Source organism: Camellia sinensis, chromosome 8, assembly GCF_055761805.1.
Source record: "Camellia sinensis isolate YWXY chromosome 8, ASM5576180v1, whole genome shotgun sequence".
Taxonomy (NCBI): domain Eukaryota; kingdom Viridiplantae; phylum Streptophyta; class Magnoliopsida; order Ericales; family Theaceae; genus Camellia; species Camellia sinensis.
This window is the reverse complement of record NC_138968.1, coordinates 135,430,695-135,456,199: the sequence shown is the minus strand read 5'-3', so window position 1 is coordinate 135,456,199 and position 25,505 is coordinate 135,430,695. Positions and strand designations below refer to the sequence as shown.

Below are 25,505 nucleotides of genomic sequence, written 5' to 3'. Positions count from 1 at the left end.
GGTGGTGGTCTCACACCCAAATTCTAAGTACACAAATAGATATGCTCAAATTAGTGAAAGCTACTTATTTTCTTTTAACCGTTTCATGTCAATTCCTGTCCTAACTTAGTTTCCTTTCGCTTCTTGCTATTTCCTTCTTAAATAAGTAAACATGATATGTTCAATGAAAAACATATGAAATTATCATAGGAAACATTAATTTAAGTCATGAACATTTAAGGCCGTTAAAGGTACATCTTTGGAACATGCTTTGTACGTGGTTCACATGTAGAGAAGATTAGTATTGAACACTTGAGAGAAATTAAAGAAAAGTGTACGAATTGAAACAAATGATTTATCGAATGTGTATGCGACATGTTTTGTGTAGGTCGAGTGCCGGAGGCAACGCCGCAAGACCAAATGTACTGTGAGTAGTAATATAGTACATTTATACTCCTTGTTGCGTATCTTGAACCATGAAAGGTGATTGGTGCCAACATTATGAATTGATTGGAAATGATGAAACTTCATTGATATTATATCACATGTGCTAAATGATTGGGCCCGAGGCAACTTGATAAATGATTGGGCCTGAGGTTGCTTGTTAAATAATTGGGCCCAAGGCCGCTTGATAAATGATTGGGTCTGAGGCCGCTTGTTATATGATTGGGCCCGAGGCCGCTTGTTATATGATTGGGCCCGAGGCCGCTTGTTAAATAATTAGGGTCTAGGACGCTTGTTATATGCTTGGGCCTAAGGCCGCTTGGTTTATATGATTATGGATATTGAGAGAACCTTATGATCATCTACTTACACTGTTTTACTGTATTATTACTCATTGAGCTTCGCTCACCCAATTTTATATATGCATATGTAGGTGATCAGCAACATAGAGCACACCCCTAAAGTCAGCTTCAGGAGCCTTTTGTGACCCAATCGAGTCATGCCTCCGAGACGGAGTTTTGTCTTGGCTCACACCACATTTTGACCCTATTATGTTTTTGCTTTCATGGTCTTGGGTTGTAAACATTATGTACGATTTTCCTTTGGCTCTTATATTTTTGATGGGCATATATATGTATTACTGTGTTACGTTGTTAACTCTATGATTTTGCTCATGATTGGCATAGCTCAATGGACTTTTCTTTATTATATGCTTCCGTTTATGGCCCCATTAGCATAAATATTCTGTATGATCGTTTGAGGCCTTCGGTAATCTACGGATTACTGGCCGGTTATGACCCAAACTTTTAGGGGCGGGTTCAGATCATGACAAGCTCTTTTAAAATGACCATACTACCCTTCAACTTTCACGCATTTTATGTCTTTCATTTCTCTCACATCTCTCATCGCATCTCTCTCTCTCTCTCTCTCTCTCTTGTCTTTGTCTTCATCTTCACCGCCGACAATCTTCATTTCGCCGTCGACGCCACTGTTCCTCCGCCACTGCTACATTGCCACCAGCACTCTCACTGCCGTGAAGCCATCGCCCGTACTACCACACTTTCTCCCTATATATACATACACACATGTATATATATATATATATATATATATTTCTCTCTCCTTACTTCTTCTTCCAAATTAACGGCGATTCTAGCAGTTTCAAAGTAGGTGATGAAGGCAGCAACATCGTCGAGGTTCGGCAATGTGTCTCTGTACGTGGGCAATCTGAATATTTCTAAAGAGGATAATGAGGGATACAAATGTCTTAGAAGATAACTTAACCTCCGATCGGTCACCGTCTCCTCAGATTTGAGGAGGATCTTAGATTTGGAGTATGAAGATAAGTCTATATCAAAAGCTAGGGTTTTAAGGTTTCATTAGCTTTGGATCTAGTTATTTCTAAGATCAATCAACCAGAGTTGTAGATTTGTATGTTTCATTTCTAAAACCTTAGATGCCTTTTAACCTCTATCTCAACTTATCATTAGAGCTTCTATTCGACGTCGATCTCGATGATAATGCTCATCAAAAGAATCCTTATCGTTTTGGGATAAAGGGTTGCGACGATTGTTGGATCTGGAATTCTTTTTATGACTATAACAACGACCATCATTATGGTCATCTTCATCACTGGATTTGTCTCTGTATTTGCGAGGCATGTTGTTGAGTGAGTCTTTACTAAATATGAATATACGTTAGAAAAAGAAACCCCAGCAATGTTATGAATAAATCTGGCTTTGGAGAGTTTGGTGGTGTCATCTGTTTTGCCTCGAAGAATCACAATCGAATCTAGAGAGGTAAAAAATGGAAATGAATTTAAAGAAACAAATGAGGATCTAATTTACTAATATTTCTAATCGTATTATTATTACCTTTATCAGATTCTAATTTGTCACACCCTCAATTTGATAACATTAAACCCATCAATAGAGACATGCATTGATATATAAAAGCTCCACTGTCTTCTATTCATCAGAGTTCCATTACCAAAAGTATTACATGTTAACAACAAAAGCAAATGCCCTAAAGGTTTACAGCTTTCCAAGTTAACACTTGGTTACAACAAAAGAGTGCTAACTCATTTACACATTAAGTCCTTGGCTTGAATATACATGTAATACATCAAAGAAATAAAACAACAAAAGTCCGCCTGCCTCTAGCCTCCTAAGCTACGTCCTTGGAGGTGGCATGCTACCTGTACCTGAAAATGATATTCCCATAAAGTGTGAGCCACAGCCCAGTAGAAATATACTAAACCAAATATGAACAATGACTAAAAGATTAACAGTTGATAGATGGCCAACACTGATACTTTCCCTTATCACACTTTACGGTTTCATGACATACAAGTCCATATTACAATCCATTTTCCAATTCTTTTCAATTCTCAATTTATAACCATGGCTCAGAACCTGACCAAACAACTCATATGAGACAGTAACTCATATTAAGCACTTCCTCATTTCATAATAGATAAGCATACAAGCTATATCACACACTAACAGATAAGCATACAAGCTATATCATCACTTCCACAGATATGCATAAGAGCACTATCACACTTCCAATGACAAGCATATGAGCTCTGTCAACACATTATTAGATAAGCATATGAGCTCTATCTACGGAGCACATCCCCTATCTCCTCCCAACAATATCTGGTTTAGAGGTCCATCCCCTATCTTCCCCTAAACCGTGGAGTACATCCCCTATCTCCTCCAACACAACACAATGCATATAAACAATAATTATACACATCATCACACAACACATAAATTTAATGTATTCTTTCAACCGTCATACTCAATGACACATTCCAGTGATTAGTTTCAGTTTGCCTAATCATCATGCATTGTCTACAACAATCAAGACTATCCTCCACCGATATCCCAAAGCAATTATTTCTATACAGAAAATAAATGCAACAATGGATATATAATCAACATTTCAACTAGGTGAGTGATAAATAATCCAACTACACCCTTTAATCCCATGCCTTTCCAAATCAATTCCTCATTTCTCATAATTAATTATACAAATTAATTAACCAATGTAATTAGGGCATATTCCATAATTAACATTACAACCCTTAGGTTCCATTTTCATTAATGTTTTAACATTAATTTCACTTTTCCATGCCAAATATGCATCTCGGTTTTATATAGCTAAAACCCCAACTTTTGTAAATTTACACAAAAGCCCCAAACTTTCACGAAATTACTAAACCAACCCCAACATCTCAAAATACTAAAATTTAAAGGCAAAGCCCATAGTGAGGAGTAGGTTATCCCTACCTCGAAGTTAGAGCTCGGATAGAGAAGAGACCAAAACCAAAGTGCTCCAAAGACCAAGATTTTCGGATCAAAACAACGCCCTCGACGATCAACAACCTTTTTGTAAAGGCCAAAGGTGAGGAAATCACTCCTACTAGATCAATACCTAGAGAGAAGTCAAGGTTTTAGAGAGATGAGCTCTCAAAATGGTTTTTAGAAAAAGTAGGAGAGAGAAAGGAAAGTAAAAAGTGATTTAAAATCACCCAGCGGATAACTCATATACGCATGACCCGCTCGAGCGGAGAACACAACGCTCGAGCGCCAAGAACAAAAATCTGAACACGCTCGAGCGCAATAAGGCTCGCTCGAGCGCCAAGACACAAGAATAAAGCATTTCCGCTCGAGCGCGAAAACCAGTCCGCTCGAGCGTAGATTTCCCCCTCCCAGAACTTATACCCAGAAAATATTGCCCGCTCGAGCGCCACCAAACCCGCTCGAGCGCCACCGCTCGAGCGTAAAAATCACATCTGCAGAAGTTTTGCAAGAACACGAAATACTGGAGGTGTGCAATCCCCGCTCGAGCGCAAGAAGACCCGCTCGAGCGGATCGCCTAAAAACTGAACAACAAGGAATTGAAACCAAGGCCTAACCAACCTGTAACAACCCTGCTCAAAACATCCTAAAACTCAATCAAGTGGAATTAAAGGATGGCAACAAGATAGATACCACTACCAACTTCACGGAACCGAGTCCGGAACACAACAGAACAGTAAAGGGACAACCGGGATCGCTATAACCTCCCCCCTTTAAAGAATTTCGTCCCCGAAATTAAACACAAGTTTTTCAAAAACAGGTTTTCTCCATTCTCAACAATATTACGACATAATATTTAAACACTTCGACCCATTACCGGTCAATTCCATCTCTTTTCAAGAGGCAAAACATAACATATATTACAAGTGCATTATCAATCATGCAATTTTCTTCCATTTCCAACCATTTCCAATATACATGGTTCACAGTTCATATCATAATTAATATACATGATACAACTCCAATTCTACAATATAGCCAACATATGCAATATCATAATCAACTCCCATATCAAGGTAAGCTCTACAACATACTTCCATTAAACCAAAACATTACCAATGTTTTACAACTTAAGACATATATAAAGCTCTTAAGTCCAACAACATTACAAAATTTAAATACAAGATTACTCATCAATAAACAAGTCCGGATATTTCTCGCGGACCTCCAACTCACATTCCCAAGTGGCTTCCTCCACTCCGTGATGTTTCCACAAAACCTTAACCAAAGGGATGGTCTTGCCACGCAAGACTTGATCCCGCCTATCCAAGACCCGAACCGGTCTCTCCTCATACGAGGCATCCTCATCTACCTCTAAGTCGGTCCAATCTAACACATGCGATGGATCCGGCTCATACTTCCGAAGCATACTCATATGAAACACGTCATGAACTCCGGACAACTGTGGTGGCAACGCTAAACGATAAGCAACCTCGCCAATCCTCTCAAGGATTTCAAAGGGCCCAATAAATCGAGGGGATAACTTCCCACTCTTCCCAAACCTCGCCTAGGTGATATTTTCAAGAAGACATGATCACCTACCTCGAACGCTAAAGGCCTCCTCCTACGGTCGGCATAAGATTTCTGACGACTCTGGGCTGTAACAAGCCTCCTACGGATAAGCTCAACTTTCTCCGTCGTCTCCCTAACCAACTCTGGGCCCAACAAAGGTGCGTCACCCACCTCGGCCCAACAAACCGGAGACCTACACGGTCGGCCATACAAGGCCTCAAACGGTGCCATACCGATGCTAGACTGAAAACTGTTGTTGTAGGCAAACTCCACTAATGGTAAGTGCCTCTCCCACGTCCCACTAAAGTCAAGGACACAACCCCGTAGCATATCCTCAAGGATCTGAATAGCACGCTCGGACTGCCCGTCAGTCTGAGGATGATAAACCGTACTAAAGGTCAACTTAGTACCCAAGGCACTCTGCAAACTCTGCCACAACCTAACAGTAAAACGAGGATCTCTATCTGAGACGATCGTCACTGGGACCCCGTGCAATCTCACTATGTCCCGAATACACAAGTCGGCGAAATGATCTACCGAATCTCTCACGCGCATGGAAATGAAGTGCGCCGACTTAGTCAACCGGTCTACAACCACCCAAATAGCATCACTACCCCGCTGAGTCCTTGTAAGACCTACAACGAAGTCCATAGTGACATGCTCCCACTTCCACTCAGCAATAGGCAAGAGTTGCAACAAACCCGCTGGCCTCTGATGCTCGGCCTTCACTTGCTGGCAAGTAAGGCACTTAGATACGAAAACTGCCACATCTCTCTTCATACCCCGCCACCAAAACTGGCGACCCAAATCCCGATACATCTTAGTACCTCCGGGATGCACCGCAAGACGTAAATGATGGAACTCTCGGAGTACTTCTTCTCGGCAAGACTCCGGCACACACAGACGGTCTCGGTATCTTACACTCAGGTCGGGATACACCGTCAAACCCTTCTCAGCCTTTCCATTTGAGATCTTCTCTCGGAGGGATTCTACCTCAAGGTCACCTCTCTGTGCCTCTAACACTCTAGTCACAAGCGTAGGCTGCGCAACAACAGAAAACAAGGCCGCAGCCTCAACAGATTCGCCCAGATGCAAATCAAACTCGCCAAGTACACCCAACATCCCCCATTCCCGGATGGCTATACAAGCTACATCACTAATGGATTTCCTACTAAGGGCATCGGCCACAACATTGGCCTTCCCCGGGTGATAGTGCAACTCAAAATTATAGTCCTCAATGAACTCCATCCATCTCCTCTGCCTCAAATTCAAGTCTCTCTGTGTAAACAGATACTTCAAACTCTTGTGGTCCGAGAACACCTCGAACCTCTCACCATAAAGGTAGTGCCTCCAAATCTTCAAGGCAAAGATCACTGCTACTAACTCTAGGTCGTGTGTAGGGTAATTCTTCTCGTGAATTTTCAACTGACGTGAGCCATAAGCTACCACTTTCCCCTCTTGCATCAACACACAACCCAAACCCTCTCGTGAGGCATCACAATAAACCGCGTAACCCGACCCTCTCTCCGGAATAATCAAAACCGGCGCGGTGGTCAATCTAACCTTCAGCTCTTGGAACGACTTTTCACAAGTCTCACTCCACACAAATTTGACTCCCTTCCGAGTCAATCTAGTCAACGGCGAAGCTAGCCTGGAGAAATCTTTCACAAACCGACGGTAATACCCAGCTAATCCCAGAAAACTGCGGATCTCAAACACACTCTTAGGTTGTGCCCAATCTTGCACTGCCTCAACCTTGGATGCATCAACGGACACCCCTTCCCCGAATACCACGTGGCCTAAGAATTTGACTTCCCTCAGCCAGAACTCACACTTCCCAAACTTGGCATACAGCCTATGGGCTCTAAGCAACTCAAGCACCACTCTCAAGTGTTCCTTGCGCTCCTCCTCTGAAGGTGAGTAAATCAGTATGTCGTCCACGAAAACGACTACAAATCGATCCAAGAATTTCCGGAAGATCCGGTTCATCAAGTCCATAAAGACTGCCGGTGCATTGGTAAGCCCAAATGGCATCACCAAAAACTCATAATGGCTATACCGCGTACGAAATGCCGTCTTAGGAATATCCTCCTCCCTGACCCTCAACTGGTGGTAACCCGATCTCAAGTTTATCTTAGAGAAACAACGGGAACCCTTCAACTGGTCAAACAAATCATCTATACGGGGCATAGGGTACTTATTCTTGACTGTAGCCCGATTCAACTTTCGGTAGTTGATACACAATCTCAAGGCACCATCTTTCTTTTTAGCAAAGAGGGCCAGTGCTCCCCACGGCGAAACACTAGGGCGAACAAAACCCCTATCTAGCAATTCTTGGAGCTGAACTTTCAACTCAACCAACTCTACTGGAGCAAAACGGTAAGGTGCCATAGAAATCGGCGCCGTGCCGGGCACTAGATCAATAGAGAACTCTATCTCTCGGTGAGGTGGCAAACTAACAAGGTCTTCGGGAAAGACATCCGAATACTCACAAACCACCCTCGGTAACACAAGGTGGGTCTCACCACACTCACCACTCTCAAAGCTAGCAAGTAGACCACTAAGCTTACTCCGTCCTTGCGAATCATACCCCGGTGGCAAAACACTACCAACCCGGTCTCCCAAGAAATGGAACCACTCCCCGCTCAAGGTACATAACGTAATCCTCTGGCGGTAGCAATCAATAACAGCCCGGTATGACGATAGCCAGTCCATACCCAAAATAACATCAAAACCCTTCATGGGCATAACTACAAAGGGAAAAGGAAGCCTATGGTCGGCGACCTCTATATCACAACCTCTAACACCTTGTTTCAAGATCAACTCACCACCAATAGGCGATACTACACAAATAGGAGATGCTAACTGTGCCAACTCCAATTCCAAAACAGATGCAAATGCAACAGATACAAAAGAATGAGATGTACCCGTGTCAATCAACACACTAGCAACCGAGTTGCAAAACAGAAAAGTACCTCTCACTACTGATAGAGCCGGTACTAGATCCTGCGCGGTAACAGCATACACGCGCCCTGTAGGCCCCTGATCCACCTGCTCACCCCTTGGAGCATATGACTGCTGCACTGACTGGGATGACGAAGCTCCCGGATTGGCCCTCGAGGCCTGCACAGACTGAGATGGCTGATAACTCTGCGTCTGCCTAGAACCAGACGCTCCTGAAGTAGCACTTAACTGTGAGCAATACCTCTTCAGGTGCCCAGGCTGGCCACACTGATAGCAAGACAAGGGCTGGCCCCTGCCCTGACTCTGGCTCTGAGGTCTAGCTGAAGAGGAAGCAGCTCGCTGACCCCCTCCTTTCTGCGGGCAAACCAAAGACTTGTGACCCAACTGGCCACACGCAAAACAAGTCAAGCCTCCATGACTGCCTCTCCCCGAGCCTGCACTTGGCACCGGAAAGGTCGATCTAGCAACTCCACCCTGAGACTGCTGAGGGTTATAACCCCTCTGTCTCCTGCCATCACCCTGACCCTCCTGGCCCCGCTTGGAGCCTCTATGTTTCTCCTCGTCTTCCTCCTGCATCATAAGCTCCATATGAGCTGCAGCATCCACTAAATGTCTATACTCTCGGATGTAAGACCCACCAACCCTCAACTTGAGGCCCCGCCTCAACTTCCGCTCAAACTCATAGCAACGGCGTTCTTCGGACGCCACCAACTCAGGTGCAAACCTGGACAAACTAGTAAAAGTGGCCTCAAACTCTGCCACAGACATACCCTGTTGATTAAGTCGGCTAAATTGATCCCTCAGCTTCTCCCTAGCAACTGCAGATAAGAACCTCTCCTGGAAAGCATTCACAAACGCCTCCCATGTACCACCAACACGAGCCTTCTCGTACTTCCACCATTGACCCGCATCTCCCTTCAACTGGAAGGATGCCAAGGTCACTTTCAAAGCTCCGTCCTCGATGCCAAGCATCTCGAACGTCTTACTCATTTGTTCTAACCACTCGTCAGCCTTCAGTGGTTCCTTCGGATCTCCAACAAACTCGTCCGGATTAGATCGGAAGAACTCCCTCTTCAAGAAGGAAGGCCCTGCCTCAGTTGCCTGATTCCTTGCTCTGAGAATACCCAAAGCTCCTGCTATCTCTCGGGCCAAGGCACTCATAGCCTGCTGACCCGCTGGCTCGGCCATATTGGCCTGACCAACTCCCTCCTGCACTGCCGGAATATCATCCGGTAAGGGCACTTCCTGCCTTGCAGGCCTACCACGCCTAGCACCTCTTCCTTGCCTTGACATCCTAATAAAGGTAATACAGAACGTTAGCACATTCACAAATGTGTCAAAACTAAACACTCACGTCCTAATGCATGGACAACTGTAATTCACTCCACGTAAGCACATAAACACATAAGCACTTACGAATTTCATTTCCAGATAATGATAGTCCCGAGGCGTTACTAGAGTTCCAGTTAGAAACAGCATTGATCAAGTGCCTTTCCAACAAGACTCACAGAAACCCAAGGATCCAATCAACATCCTAGAAATTAAATCCCATACCCACATAGTCATATAAGCATGTTATCAATTAAGCACATAGCATATGACACTACATCTAAGTCTCTATTCAAGCGAGACAAACCCATTGTGATCTTAATCACTTCCCACGTACCCAAAGTATTCGAACCCAGTACGCTCTGATACCAAGTTGTCACGCCCTCAATTTGATAACATTAAACCCATCAATAGAGACATGCATTGATATATAAAAGCTCCACTGTCTTCTATTCATCAGAGTTCCATTACCAAAAGTATTACATGTTAACAACAAAAGTAAATGCCCAAAAGGCTTACAGCTTTCCAAGTTAACACTTGGTTACAACAAAAGAGTTAAGCCCTTGGCTTGAATATACATGTAATACATCAAAGAAATAAAACAACAAAAGTCCGCTTGCCTCTAGCCTCCTAAGCTACGTCCTTTGAGGTGGCATGCTACCTGTACCTGAAAATGATATTCCCATAAAGGGTGAGCCACAGCCCAGTAGAAATATACTAAACCAAATATGAACAATGGCTAAAAGATTAGCAGTTGATAGATGGCCAACACTGATACTTTCCCTTATCACACTTTACGGTTTCATGACATACAAGTCCATATTACAATCCATTTTCCAATTCTTTTCAATTCTCAATTTATAACCATGGCTCAGAACCTGGCCAAACAACTCATATGAGACAGTAACTCATATTAAGTACTTCCCCATTTCATAATAGATAAGCATACTAGATGTATCACACACCAACAGATAAGCATACAAGCTATATCACACACCAACAGATAAGCATACAAGCTATATCATCACTTCCACAGATATGCATAAGAGCACTATCACACTTCCAATGACAAGCATATGAGCTCTGTCAACACATTATTAGATAAGCATATGAGCTCTATCTACGGAGCCCATCCCCTATCTCCTCCCAACAATACCCGGTTTAGAGGTCCATCCCCTATCTTCCCCTAAACCGTGGAGTACATCCCCTATCTCCTCCAACACAACACAATGCATATAAACAATAATTATACACATCATCACACAACACATAAATTTAATGTATTCTTTCAACCGTCATACTCAATGACACATTCCAGTGATTAGTTTCAGTTTGCCTAATCATCATGCATTGTCTACAACAATCAAGACTATCCTCCACCGATAGCCCAAAGCAGTTATTTCTATACAGAAAATAAATGCAACAATGGATATATAATCAACATTTCAACTAGGTGAGCGATAAATAATCCAACTACACCCTTTAATCCCATGCCTTTCCAAATCAATTCCTCATTTCTCATAATTAATTATACAAATTAATTAACCAATGTAATTAGGGCATATTCCATAATTAACATTACAACCCTTAGGTTCCATTTTCATTAATGTTTTAACATTAATTTCACTTTTCCATGCCAAATATGCATCTCGGTTTTATATAGCTAAAACCCCAACTTTTGTAAATTTACACAAAAGCCCCAAACTTTCACAAAATTACCAAACCAGCCCCAACATCTCAAAATACTAAAATTTAAAGACAAAGCCCATAGTGAGGAGTAGGTTATCCCTACCTCGAAGTTAGAGCTCGGATGGAGAAGAGACCAAAACCAAAGTGCTCCAAAGACCAAGATTTTCGGATCAAAACAACGCCCTCGACGATCAACAACCTTTTTGTAAAGGCCAAAGGTGAGGAAATCACTCCTACTAGATCAATACCTAGAGAGAAGTCAAGGTTTTAGAGAGAGGAGCTCTTAAAATGGTTTTTAGAAAAAGTAGGAGAGAGAAAGGAAAGTAAAAAGTGATTTAAAATCACCCAGCGGATAACTCATATACGCATGACCCGCTCGAGCGGAGAACACAACGCTCGAGCGCCAAGAACAAAAATCTGAACACGCTCGAGCGCAATAAGGCTCGCTCGAGCGCCAAGACACAAGAATAAAGCATTTCCGCTCGAGCGCGAAAACCAGTCCGCTCGAGCGTAGATTTCCCCCTCCCAGAACTTATACCCAGAAAATACTGCCCGCTCGAGCGCCACCCAACCCGCTCGAGCGCCACCGCTCGAGCGTAAAAATCACATCTGCAGAAGTTTTGCAGGAACACGAAATACTGGAGGTGTGCAATCCCCGCTCGAGCGCAAGAAGACCCGCTCGAGCGGATCGCCTAAAAACTGAACAACAAAGAATTGAAACCAAGGCCTAACCAACCTGTAACAACCCTGCTCAAAACATCCTAAAACTCAATCAAGTGGAATTAAAGGACGACAGCAAGATAGATACCACTACCAACTTCACGGAACCGAGTCCGGAACACAACAGAATAGTAAAGGGACAACCGGGATCGCTATATAATTATTCTTTACTTGTACATATGTCAAATAATAGTAATAAAATTTGTATTCTCTTTCTATGCATCTTGTGTTTTGATCAATAGTGGTCACTATAATAGTTGATATGCATAAATTTAAAAGGATGTCAATTTTTCATGTTCAACAATTGTAGGGGGTTTCGATGTGAGTAGTGATTAAAGAGGCAAAACTATGTTAATGGTCTAACAAAGACGGAATGGCTGGAGAATAGGTCAGCAAAACTCTAGGAAAGTTAGAGAATGAGCAGCTAGGTGAAGGTGGAGCAAGTGGCTCAAGAATAAGAGAATGGCAGTGCACAAATGGGTAGCATCTCCCCAAGTTTCCCAAAAATCCTCCTCCTTTGGACCTTGGGAAATGGGTCCCATTTATAGGCTTTTCCTTGGTACCAAAAGATACCAAGTGGCCAAATAAAGTAAGAACATGGGTCCCTAAGAATCACATGGAATATTCTGTCTTGGGCCACCAGGCTGGAAGTGTCATATGTCCCTCTGCATGTACTATGTACTATCTGTTTGGCATAGATGCCTCAGCAAGTGCACTTGCGACGGGAGTGTTTGGAGTTACAGCTACTTTTTGAGCCTCAACAAGTGCACTTGCGACGGTAGTGTGTGCTGCTGCACTTGCCTTCTCAACTTGAACTTCAGTAAGTGCACTTGCAGTGGTAAACCTTGCTGCTGTACTTGTCTTCGCAAGTTCGAACCTCAATAAGTGCACTTACAGCGGTAAACCTTGTTGCTACACTTGCCTTCTTAGTTCTATTTAGCCAGTACATGTATTCTTAGGACTTCATAGCCTGTTATCAGCCATGTTTTCATGTTCACCTTAGCGAAGCCTCCACCCTTATCCACCTAACCACAAATTCCCTAGCTTCCCAGGGTGAAGGCCATAGTCAAGCTTGCTATCAACCATGTTATGCCTTTGCACCAAGCCCAATGAGGCTTTATTGGTCCTACCTGCGTAACCAAGGTAGGTCCATGACCTGGGTAAATAGAAAGGGAGTCCCTCGTGCTCAAGCTGTCCTGTTCCCATGTTCGCGAGGTTATCGCGGTATACTAATATCTCTGGGCCTGCTATCAGCTCCAACCAATAAGCCTTGGAGCCTGCTATCAGTGCCAAGCTAATGAGCTTCGAGGCTTGCTATCAACGCCGAACTAAGAATTACTTTAGAGGCCTACTATCAGCTCTAGGCTAGTAATGCCTTGGGGCTGCTATCAGCTTCAAGCATTAGCCTCTACTTGTGGAGGGAAAACTTCTCTCAAAGGCTGCTATCACGTTGGCAGGGTAGTCCCTTTGCAAGTTAGTTATGGTGGCTGTAGTTGTTGTGGTGGATATTTCCCGTGACAAGTTCAAATGGCGACGCAGACAATACTAAAGATGGCAGCGCCGATAAAGTACCTTCACAACTTAACCGTTGCAAGTGCTACCTCTACAACTTAGTTACTCTGATTTTCTCTTTCCCTCAACAACTTCCAGTGGGGGCATTGGCAATACTAGGAATGACAGCGCTGAAGCAAAGTGCCTCAGCAACTTAACCATTGCAAGTGTTGTCTTCGCAACTTGACTTAGACATTTTTCTTTATGGAGATTATTCGGACCTTTAACGGGTCAGACTTGTTCCGGTTCACTGTTGACCCACTTCCCTTGGGCTTTGGCCTATGCTCCTTTAATCATCCCTAGTCGCCGGGGCGACCTCCCCACTTTGGTCCATACTTAATTTTAACTTTAATTTCTGACCCTTTACAACTATTTTTGTAGCTGAGGATGTAGAGGTGTTGTATCTTTATTGTTTTTAGGCAATCGTAAACAAGTAATGGATTTGTAAAACTTACTATGATGTTCTGTATATAGTTGTTCCAAGAATGTTCTAGGTACATCATTTTATTCATGTAATGAATGAATTTTGTAAAATCCTGATATATATCTCGAATGCTATTTATGGGTTTTATATTTTCATTTGGATAATTAACACTGTGTAAATTTGATGCATAAGATGTTTATCACTAACTAAGTATGTATTTCATTTCATTTTGTAGCTTCAATTGTTACTGTGGTGCTATTTCATGGTAGTCTTTCGCAAAAATGCAGATTAGCAAAAATTGCTTGGATTCTATATTTACATCAGTTTCAAAAGATGTTTCTCTCTCTCTCTCTCTCTATGTATGTGTATGCTTAGAAATTGGTTGAATGGTTTGGTTTTGATTGTTGTTGTAAGGGTTCATTTAGGAAGTGGATTGATTTTTTAGCTTTTTGGCTATTTTAGCCTGAGGCTAAAAAGCCTCGTTTGGGAATGATTTTTTGACTTTTTTGATTTTTTTGTAAGAGAAAGAATGTAATGATTACTTATTGGGTTAAAATAGCCTATTTTGTCTTATATGGCTATTTTAGCCCCAACCCATCTTCCCAAACAAGCCCTAAATGTGTTTTCCAATTTTCATATACTGGGATCGTATTCGATCAAATCCAAACAAATTTGTATTTTCATTCTCTGTGTGTGTGTGTGTGTGTGTGTGTGTGTGTGTGTGTGTGTGTGTCAATAGATAGTGGCTATTTTGTTGATGTTGTTGTTTGCAATCAATAAAAATTAAATGTTTAGACAAATAAAGATTAAAAAAAAAATTAAGAGTGAACAGATAAATTTTTTTGTTGTTGTTATTATTGAATAGATAGGGTTGAAATCTTCTTCTTTGGCTAGACATTCAAAGCACTGGAACAAATAAGAGAGATGAGATGAGAGAGAAACTAGATCTGGAGACTAAAACTTAACAGATAGAAGATAGATTTAAACAGATAAGCAAAAAAATTGAACAGATAATAAAATTTGGTTTGGCTTGGTATTTCAAAAGATAGAAAAAAAATTTGAATAAATCATAAAATTTGCACAAATATTTGAACAGATGAGGAAAAAATTGAACAGATACAGAAATATTTGAACAGATAAAGTGAAAAAATTGAACAGCTAGAAAAAATTTGAACAAATAGGGAAAATTTTTGAACAATAGTCAACGAAAGTCAACAGATAAATTAAGGGTTAAATTGGAAATAAAATATCATTCAAAACTAACAAAAGGACTTCTCACTAAACTACTTTACAAATGGTGGACCTTTCACCCACAAAGAATATACACTAGACCCAATGCCTTATACCCTTCTTATTTTAGACTTTTCAATAATTATCCTCCAAAAAAATTAGATTTATTTGATAATTATAATTGTATGATCTCATCATATTTGCCTTTACAAAATAGACGATATAGTTTCAAAATTATATTAATGGTTATCTTTCTGAAAACAAATATAATCAAATCATTTGATGGCAATTATTGAATTAATTTAACTTTTCTGGGATATAACACAAAGTCCTATAAAATGAGTGGCTAGTAGAGATAGTACCGTCGCGTCCAAATTTGAGTACAAGACCAATACTAATTATTAAAACAATTACATATTATTTGTTGAATACAAGACCAACACTAATTATTCAAACAATTACATACTAAGACTTTAGAGCACACAAAAATGGAAATTACGATAAGTGAATTTCTAGGTATTTTTCAAGAATTTTTAACAAGTTTATTTAAATTGTCCTATGATTTTTTGAAAAGTCTCGGAAATGTTTCACAAAAGATTCAATTAAAATTTTATAAGAGATCTCTGTTCTTCAATGAGTTTCTTTGTAAGATCAAAAATAAATTCAATTAAATTTAAGATATAAGCTTATGGCTAATAGTATAAAAGAGTTTAGGTTTATACTTGGTAAGAGAGGTGGCCAACTTTATATACTCTGTTTTTTCATATTTTTTTAATGTTTAGTACAATAAAAAATTGAGAGTCAACTGAAAAATACTTTTCAAGATCAAGACGGAAAAAAAAGAAAAAAAAAACAGAACTTTATTTTGACAAAAAAAAAATGCTTTTTACCTTTTAAAAGCAAAAATATTTTTCAGACAAAAATCTTGTCACCAAACCAACACCATCAATACAACCATCAACACATTAATTTTAAAGTCGCAACTAACTCTGTATTTGGTTGAAGGATTTAGAGAGAGATTTAAAAAATGAAAGAAAAAAAATTTGTAAAACTATGTAAAATATAGATATGTTTTATTTACATTTCACCTATCTTTTCAATTTTTCTTTCCAAATCTCTCCTCTAATCTCTCAACCAAACACAACAGAAAGGTTTGCTTTGGCAGCCTACAAAATACTCAAAAAGACACTACCAAAAAATCAATTATTCTCTCTACTTTGTTATATGTTTTTTTGCAAAAAAATCAATTAAAATAACAAGTTCTCAAAACAATTCTAAATATTAAAAAATATATATTTTTTCTTTTTTTTTCCGCAAAATATTTTTCGTAAACCCTGCTAAAACAAACGGAGCAATGGGTTTATAGAGCAAAGACTGATGCTAATGAAGCAGTTTCTGTGCCCTTTCCCTGAATAGGTGAATGAGAAAGATATCAAACTCAAGGAGACTATAACAGTATGTGTGGATCATAATTTTGGATATAAATTTATAAAAGAAAAAAATGGATAAAAATTAAACTTTTTATTCACATTCACTCTTTTTTCCATTTTTCTATCTAAAGTAATGATTCAAACAGAACCTAAGTGAAAATTCACAATCTGAAAGATGGCCAAAGGGAAAGTTGTCAAATTTATCCATGAAGCCTAAAAAATAAAGATTGAAGGTCTAATGACAAGTCTAAAAGGCTTATGTTGTGTTTAATTCATGGATTTAAAGAGAAATTTAGAAATAGAAAGAAAAAATGTGTGAAAAATGTACTGATATTTCATTTATATTTCACTTTCCTTCTCAATTTTCATTTTCAAATCCCTTCCTAAATCTATGAAACAAACACAGCCTTTAAAAACTTTAAACAAGGTGATGATGCCAGTTACAACTGTGTTTAATCTTCCAAGTTTAATTGGTATTTGAACTATTTTTTGAATAAATTATTGTATTTGAGGACTTCCATTGTAAGAATTTTGAGACATACCTTCACAAATATTCGCAGCTAGTGAGAAAGACTCCTTAAAAACTTCTACATAAATTTATATGGTTTAGGGCTATATGAAACTAACAACAATGTTAGGTAGCTCAAAATTTTGTGACTCAAATGGCTCAAATCACTCAAAACGACGTCGTTTTGACAGATTTAAGTTATTTGAGTCACAAAATTTTGAGTTACCAAATATTTTCCATGAAACTAATGAGGATGGTTGTGCACACGCAACTGAGTACCCATTGCAAGTTGCACGAATTCTTTTGTTTAATTTGAAATATATATAAAATACTATATTGTTAATATGTATGTGAAATTTGTAGAGAATTGATAATTAAGTAGGCATTATGACTTATAATTTAAACACAGTACAACCCAATGAAGTTACATATGAAAAAATATATATATATATACAAAAGAAAATCTTTACACTAAATGATTTGGCAAAAAATAATAACCATAATTTAATAAACCAGCTGGAAAAAAAAAATTAACTACGCAAATATATATTAAAAAACAAAGATTATGTAAGAGTTAGGATGATGGCCCCGTTTAGTAGAGCTGTGTAAAAGTGATTATATCTTATACCTTAATAGCTTATAGCTTATAACTATGAACATAAGCTGATTTTTGACTTATAAATTAAGCTTCTCCTTCCCCACTCAAAGAATAAGTTGATTTTTGATTTACAAAAAGCTATAAGATGTATTGTTAAGCTGAACCAGACACATTAAAATAGCTTAAATTAAGCTAAAAGCTGAAATAAGTTAGAACTAAGCCCTACCAAACAGGGCCGATGTATAGAACCAAATCATCAGAAGAACATGAAGCAAGGCATGACAAAATCAGCTAGCCAGGCATCCTTGTAGTTGGTGTCCTAGAGAACTCTTCAAAAGCACACATGAATCAAACCCTAAAGCAAACAGCAGGCATATAATAATAATAAAAATAAAAAACAAACAAACAAACAAATACACACACACATAATTAATTAGGAAAGTTGATGCATTGCAGGTATTGAGTAACAGTCAGCACATAGTTTAACAAATCAGCTACCCAGGCATCCTTGTAGGTGTCCTAGATAACTCTTCAAAAGCACACAATGTTTGAGGAATCAAACCCTAAAGCAAACAGCAGGCATATAATAATAATAAAAATAAAAAAACAAACAAACAAACAAACACACACACACACACACAAACACACACACACAATTAATTAGGAAAGTTGATGCATTGCAGGTACTGAGTAACATTCAGCACATAGTTTAACAAGCTTCTACCAAAACCAGTTTAATATATGTACTTCATCACAATTTCAGACAAAACTTGCTTGGTGAATAAGGTTGATTTGGGTTAGGCTAAATGCATCCCAAAACCTGTGTAATATCGTGAAAGACGGTGTAATGAGGCAGATTATAGTGTAAATAGCAGCACCCGTTTCATTCAGTCAGTTCCCTACAACTACAGTTCAACATAAAGTGAACGTAGATAGATTTCCTACATACCTATAAGTGGAACCTCAATACTGCTCAGACTTGATTTACTAGAGGAGATCAAATATAGAACAAAATTGAAGACTTACTTCACTGTCTTTTAGTCACTCAAACTCCCTACATAGTCTCAACCAATCACAATAATAATCTCCAGAGATCAGGTTTCCAACCAGCTACTGCCTTTGCCTCTCCTTTAAAATGCTTACAGCTACAAGATGTGCTGATTGTTTTTTTCTATTTCTGTAACTATGCTATGTGCATCATAACTGTTAGCTTATCGTGATTCCCCAATCCTGAAGGGTATTTGGTTCTATCATGCTTTGTTAACAAATGATAAGATTCAACAATGTGGCAACAGGTATTGGCTACATAGGTGCTGTCATTAGAGCCCTAACAGGACTTGCATCATCAATTGCCTCATTCTCAACTTTTGAGTGTTCTAATATGGCGGCAATGAGCTTCTGTCTTCAAAATCTAGGACTCTGGTATTCCACCACTGACTCCCCCTTCATCTAAAATCAAAAGATCAACTAATTTTTTCTATTTGGTAGGCAGAATATAATCAAACACATTAGGAATATTTGCTCTATTACGGCCAAATTCTACTTTTCCTTGGAATTCAGCAGTTTGAAATTTTAAGAACAAAATCAAGTGAAGATTTTACCGTACATTTATTCATACAGCCTAATTTCATGAACATTACAATGATAACACAAGGAGAGAAAGAACAAGGCAAATTAAAGGGAACACAACCCCGACTCTCAGATCCATTAAAGCAAGTATGGATTTCAAGTGATAAAAAATTCAGAGAGGCTTAATATCAGCTTTCTAACCTGGTCACAAGTGGTGAAACTAGCAATTATTGCTTCGACAGTGGCAAGGTCTTCAGAGAGCATACTGTTGTGTGATTGGAACTCTGCGTTCCAGCTCATCACTTTTTCCAAGCTGCCTTACATTCCAATACACCAGATTGTATTTTCCTGAGCAATGTTTTATTCTGATCAAGCTTCTCTTGCAGTTCTTTCCTATTTTGCCATCCAAATCATCACCTTCATTCCTCAACCAAACTGTGTAAACAACAAAGAGCATGCACAGTAGAACTCCCTCCAATATGCTTCTAGTCAACCCACAACAGAAGTTAGACTGATGAGGTAATAGGGGGTGAAGAAACTTAACTCAGCTGATACAATACCAGAGTTTGTGAAAGCAGTTTGAATCTCTAAACCAGGAGTGTACTATTTGTATACTTGGAAACCAAATTGAAAACTTGGGTACTATATAATTTGGAAATTCTAAGGTCTAATCTGCTATTGAAGATTTGAACTGCTTTTCAACCAAATAAGAAATCCCTGATGTTTTACCTAAAAATCAATTGTCTATAAAAATTCTTTTCGATATAAGAGCAATTCAATTCAACCAAATATGAAATCCCTGATGTTTTACCTAAAAATCAATTGTCTATAAAAATTCTTTTCGATACAAGAGCAACTCAAACCACAAACTATGAGAGCAAATTTAACTAAATGTATAACTGGAAAACCTAACACAAAAATGAATCTCCATATGATTGAATTTAAGTGCATTGCTGCAAAATAACAGAAAAAGGAAATAAAAGAAATATAAATAATTTCAAAAGAAAAATGAGAACAATTAAAGTTGCAGGGAAACTATATGAACAAATTCCCAAAACCACAGATATCATACAAAAGGAAAAATACAAATAAACAAAAGAAAACACTGACAACATCAAAACCTGAAGCCATACATCTGATATCTACTCTACAATGAGCTCAAAAAGTGGAATATCTACAGATATATGACTTAAGCACTCAGACCTCTTGGTTAAATAATTATACAACCCAGCCATCTAGATAACAATGTTGAAAGAAATAAAGAACCAATATCAAGTACTTTCGCCTGGAGTGAGATGCCCCATCTGCTCTGTTAGGTTATCAACATTATTCATGTTCCGCCAAAATTTAGGGTTATCTGCCTGCCTAGTCTCACTTCTTATCCCATTAATGTCTCTTCTTTCAGACTGAACTTCCTGAGTGTCAGATGAACCAGGAGTCTCAGTCAGAAACTGTTCCCAGAAGACATCATTCGCTCCGGTCACCACAGCCGGAGGAGTTGTCCCCTCTACCCGTTCTTTCAAAGCATTGACTACAGGACCATCAACAGGCTTTAAATTTACATCAATGCCAGAAGATTTGGACCACACATCTACATTGAGGCCAATAGATGTGATGGCAGGGTTCTCCAAATGAGCAGAAGACACAGCCAACTCGGGGGATGAATGAACATCCCTTGAATCAGGAGATGATGATTGCAGTGGAGGCGAAGACTGGTGAGCATTCATATCAGAATCTCTAGAAGATTCGTGCATCTCGGTTATAATGACTGATGAAGGCTGCGGATGCACACCAAAATCATATATTTCTTCATTTGAAGTTTGACGGACTCCACGTATAAAATTTTCCCAAAAATTTAAGGATGATTCCAACTTCTCGATTAACTCCAAATTTAGTACTGGAACAGATGTAGCATCTAGGTTCTCCTTCTGGAAAGTCATAAGCTGGTCCTCTCCCACATTGGCTTCATCATATAAGTAATTAGATATCAACAACCTTCTCTTCTTATTATGAATTTCTGATGGTTGCATGTGACTGAAGGCAAACCTGGGTTCGTCTAATTCTTGGGCCAAAAACACCATCATTTGCCTCTGTCTGTCTTTTATAGTCTTCAGACGCTCTCCCAATGACCTTACTTGAAATTCATATCCGTGTTTCTCTTGTTCATATCTCTGTAGTTCCATCTGGAAAAAACTCTTTTCATGTTTCAGCCTCTCAATTTCCTCCTCGAACTCCTGCCTTTCTGAATCAGTTAATGGAACAGAAGAATTCTGCGCAGAATGACTATGGATTGGCTTGCGTCGGTGAATATTCTTTAGAAGATGTCTCTGTCCTCTAATAAATTCCTCGTTAGCAAATTCCCACTGATCAGGATCAATCTTTCTAAAACCCTAGAGAAGAGAAGAACAATGTTGGATTTAAGGAATTCAAAATTCATAACACAAAGGTATAAAAACCCAAATTGGAAAGAAAACAAATCAAGTAAAAATTGAATTTAAAGATGGAAAATTCTAAACATACATAAAATTCATTAAAAAGACTTCACAAGTATGATGTGGCAATGTCATTATTATAAATAAATCCATCTTTAACGGTGTTTTATTTTGAAGTGAAAAGTCTATAATGAGCCACATCATTACCAAACCAAACCAAGCCTAAAGCCCCATCAAATGGGGTCGGCTACATGAATTCTTCTTCTCCAAGCGGCTTCATCAAAGGTCATTTCGTTAGTTAAATTAAGTAGATTCATATCTCTATTTACTAGGTTAGCCAGCGTCAATCTAGATCTACCTCATCCCCTAATACTTTCATCTACCGTCACTGCATTGCATCTCTTTACTACTCTCTGTTGGTCTCCGTTGAACGTGGCTCATCCTGAATATAATGAGTCACATCATTATGTATGAAAATTATGTAGCATTACTCTTTTAAAGATTGGCCCTTTGTATCGTTGTTGAAAAGAGAAAAGACAAAAAAGAAGGTTTTATTGCTCTCACTTAAAGCTCCCAGTTCTTTTCTTCACTTCCATTAATTATAATTTCTTCTCTTCTCCAACAATTTGCAGCTTAATGTCCTTACTCATTTAGTTGAAAGTGAGACAGAAAAATTGAAACACAAAACAAGAAAAGATAACAGAATTGAGGTAATAAAACATTATGCTGATGCACTTACATATGTGTTGAGCTGCCTGACAAAACTGGAAAAGTTATTGTGCTTGAAGTACTTTGGAAGCAAATCTCTGGCAAAGTCGGGTGGATTCCAAACAATGAAGCTCTGGCCACTCTGACTCCATGAAACAATAGGGTTCGTCACCGAGTCATCCACCATCTCATACGTCTTTGAGAGAAAAGGCGGTGGCGCATTAGAACCACCTTGAGATCCATCCATCACTAAACTCAGTTTATATTACTAAGCTAGCCACCAAAATCCAAATCCCTAGAAAAACAGAATACCCACAAATTCAACCAAATGGCAGCTTCTTTATTTCTGAGTTTAAACCCTAAACCAATTCAATCATCAACCTCAGAATGTGAATTCCTACCAATAAACAAAGAACCCAAAATTGGAAGTCCAAACCAGAATGGGTGGTCAGATTCACAAACAATTCACTGATTTAAATCAAAACCCATAATTGGAGTCCAAAACAAAATGGCAACCACGTTTCCACTTCAAAACCCAACTGCTAATAATTATTACTCAAGCAAATCCCAAATTCAAATAAAACAAATAGAAGTTTGTTTACACAACCAAGGCACAATCCCAATATCAATACTCGATTTTTAGAACCATAAGCAGAGTAATTAATTAAGCTAACAAAAGCAAATACAATTACAACACAGAGAGATGTATTGAAAACTCGTTAATCTTACCTCAACCCTTTCAAAATTTGAACACAAGAAAACCCTAAATCAATTCCAAACCCACAAAAAAGCAATCAATCACAGTCGATTCAAGTGCGTGGAAAGTCCAGTCAATTCAAAAGCAACACCGTGTGTTCTATCTAAAAAGAGAAAGTAGAGAGAATTTGGGAGATTTTGTTAAGCGAAGAGAGAGAGAGTGAGACAGAAGGAAGGAGGAGACTTTTGACTATTTTTATTGCAAGAAGACGCAATTCCGATCGAATGAGAATGAGAATTCAACAAGATGAATAGAAGAACAAGTGTAGATTTCAAAACTCGATTCGTTCGTACACAGTGTACATTTGTCTCTTTTATTTTTTTTTTTTAAATTTTTTTGATGGCTGGGTGCTTCCGAGAAGACGCGGCCGTTGAATTGTCTCGGAAACATTTGGATTGAAAATTTTTCGTTACATATAGAAGAGACAATTTACCATTCTTTATTGGGCTGGTATTATTATTTGCCTAATTTCTTTGGATTTTAAGGGAGTTGATTAGGATGTCTTAAATAAGTGTACTTTTTAATTTTTTAGACTAAAATATTAAAGAAAAAAAGATAGTTGTTTGAGATAATTTTTTAATTTTTTATGAAAAAATATTTATTAAAAAGTTGTATAAATTAATGTATAGGAGAAGCTTAGGATAGAATAGGCAGTACGGTGGATGTCCTACCTGGCAGCGTAGCAGAGTAGTGTTTAGGAGATGGTTGCCTCCTTTTCGAGCATTGAATTGGACGATTTGTTCAGCCCGTGGGGGCCACCACGGGTCCCGTTTTGCTAATCGGAACGGTCAATGTGTAGAATTCGTTGAATACTATATGCTTGTAAAAAATCATGTTGATCGAATATTGATAACTATCTGATCGGATTAGTTTTTTTTGTCAACTGTTAACTATGACACCATCTATTTTTTATACAAAATTGATTTGATTATATAGTTAGCGATATTCGATCAACATAATTTTTTACAAACATATAGTACTCACAATTTGTACACATTGAACGATTCAGATTATCAAAATGGGACTCGTGATGGGCCCACACGGGCTGAACAACATCGTCTTGTCTGCTTCTTCACCTGTTTCCTTTTGTACAAATTGTGGGTAGCTAAAGTACAACTCACGTGACATGTGAGTTGTACTTTTTTTTATAAAATTATTATTTTTTATATTTTTTTGGTAAATAGTGATAATTTTTTAACTTTTTAAGAAATTTTTTGACTTTTGAACTTTTTTGAGGCATGCCAAACTAGCCCTTAATTTTTAATTTTTTTTATTACAATTGTATTTTAAAGTAAAATTATATTAAAAGATATCATTTAATAAAATATCTACCGATTAAATGAGAGCTAACCCTCTAAAATATTGTACACTCATCCCCACCTCTTTCTCTCCCTCCCGCTCTACATATTCTATTTGTTCTAAATCCTAAACTTGTTACTCTTCATAACCAATCAACATAAACTCTAAACTGTTACTCTTTATAATCATCTTAAATCCTGAATATATTCTCTTCATCACCATCATAAACCCTCCTAAATCATAAATCTTGAACTATAAAGTTTTTTTCAAGTCTAACGTATTACTCTTTATCAGTTATTTCACCCCGTACAGCAATGAAAGACGATGACAACAATTTTAATGAGGTTGGCGTTGCATTGGTATGTTTATTTGTCTTGCATTAATATTCTCGATCATTTTCAATCGTTGTTGTTTTGTTTGAGTTAGTTCGGTACTGGTTTGCTAACTGTTAAAATTTTGTTTGCTGACGTAGTATTGAGCAAAAACATTTAATTCAATAGATATGTTTCGAAGACTAATGAGTGGTTTGGTATTGATGTGTTGAACGGACTTTTGTATCTTCAACACCAGATTGTGCTTTTCATGACGATTTTTTTTCCTCTAAAACCCCAATTTATGCTGAAATAAACCAAAAAATAAAAATATGATAAGAAGAAGCGAGGTAATGCTGTTGATAAGATAGGGAGTCGGTATTTACTTGGGAGGAATTTCTGATGAGTTTTCCGATAGTATTCTTTGGACACCATTGAGTCGATTCCTCCTTTCGTTGAGAGTCGACATGAATTTCAATGATGGACTATTGATGTAATGCTATTCACTGAGACAATGATGTTTACTAATGCAATGACCGTCAATATTTTTTTCAACAGAAGATGGACTGTCATTAAAAGGAGAAGGAAATAGGGTGTGCAAAATTAAATAGGTGTGCTTTTAGATGTGATAATATTATGAGTAGTGTAGGGTAAATTAAATTTAGTATGAAGTAGGATATTCA

At 38.5% G+C, this 25,505-nt stretch overlaps 1 protein-coding gene across 2 annotated transcripts; it reads right to left on the bottom strand.

The window, feature by feature from the left end:
• Window positions 1-20,292: 20,292 nt before the first annotated feature.
• On the bottom strand, window positions 20,293-23,647 carry LOC114273946 (heat stress transcription factor A-4c). Of its 2 annotated transcripts, none has more exons than XM_028215779.2 (3): window positions 23,185-23,647; window positions 22,487-22,750; window positions 20,293-21,705 (listed from the first exon to the last, which is right to left on the bottom strand). In XM_028215779.2, the coding sequence occupies exons 2-3, from the start codon at window positions 22,700-22,702 to the stop codon at window positions 20,587-20,589; spliced, it is 1,335 nt and encodes a 444-aa protein (XP_028071580.2). In that variant the 5' UTR covers window positions 22,703-22,750; window positions 23,185-23,647; the 3' UTR covers window positions 20,293-20,586. The 2 variants fall into 2 exon arrangements, with proteins under 2 accessions (XP_028071580.2, XP_028071581.2); XM_028215780.2 differs by having other exon boundaries at window positions 22,487-22,852; window positions 23,185-23,638.
• Window positions 23,648-25,505: the final 1,858 nt, after the last annotated feature.

Coding starts and splice junctions, on each gene's coding strand:
- LOC114273946 (XM_028215779.2), bottom strand. CDS start 22,702: ATGGATGGATCTCAAGGTGGTTCTAATGCGCCACCGCCTTTTCTCTCA. Junction 21,706..22,486: donor TCAGGCAGCTCAACACATAT/GTAAGTGCATCA, acceptor TCTCTTCTCTAG/GGTTTTAGAAAGATTGATCC.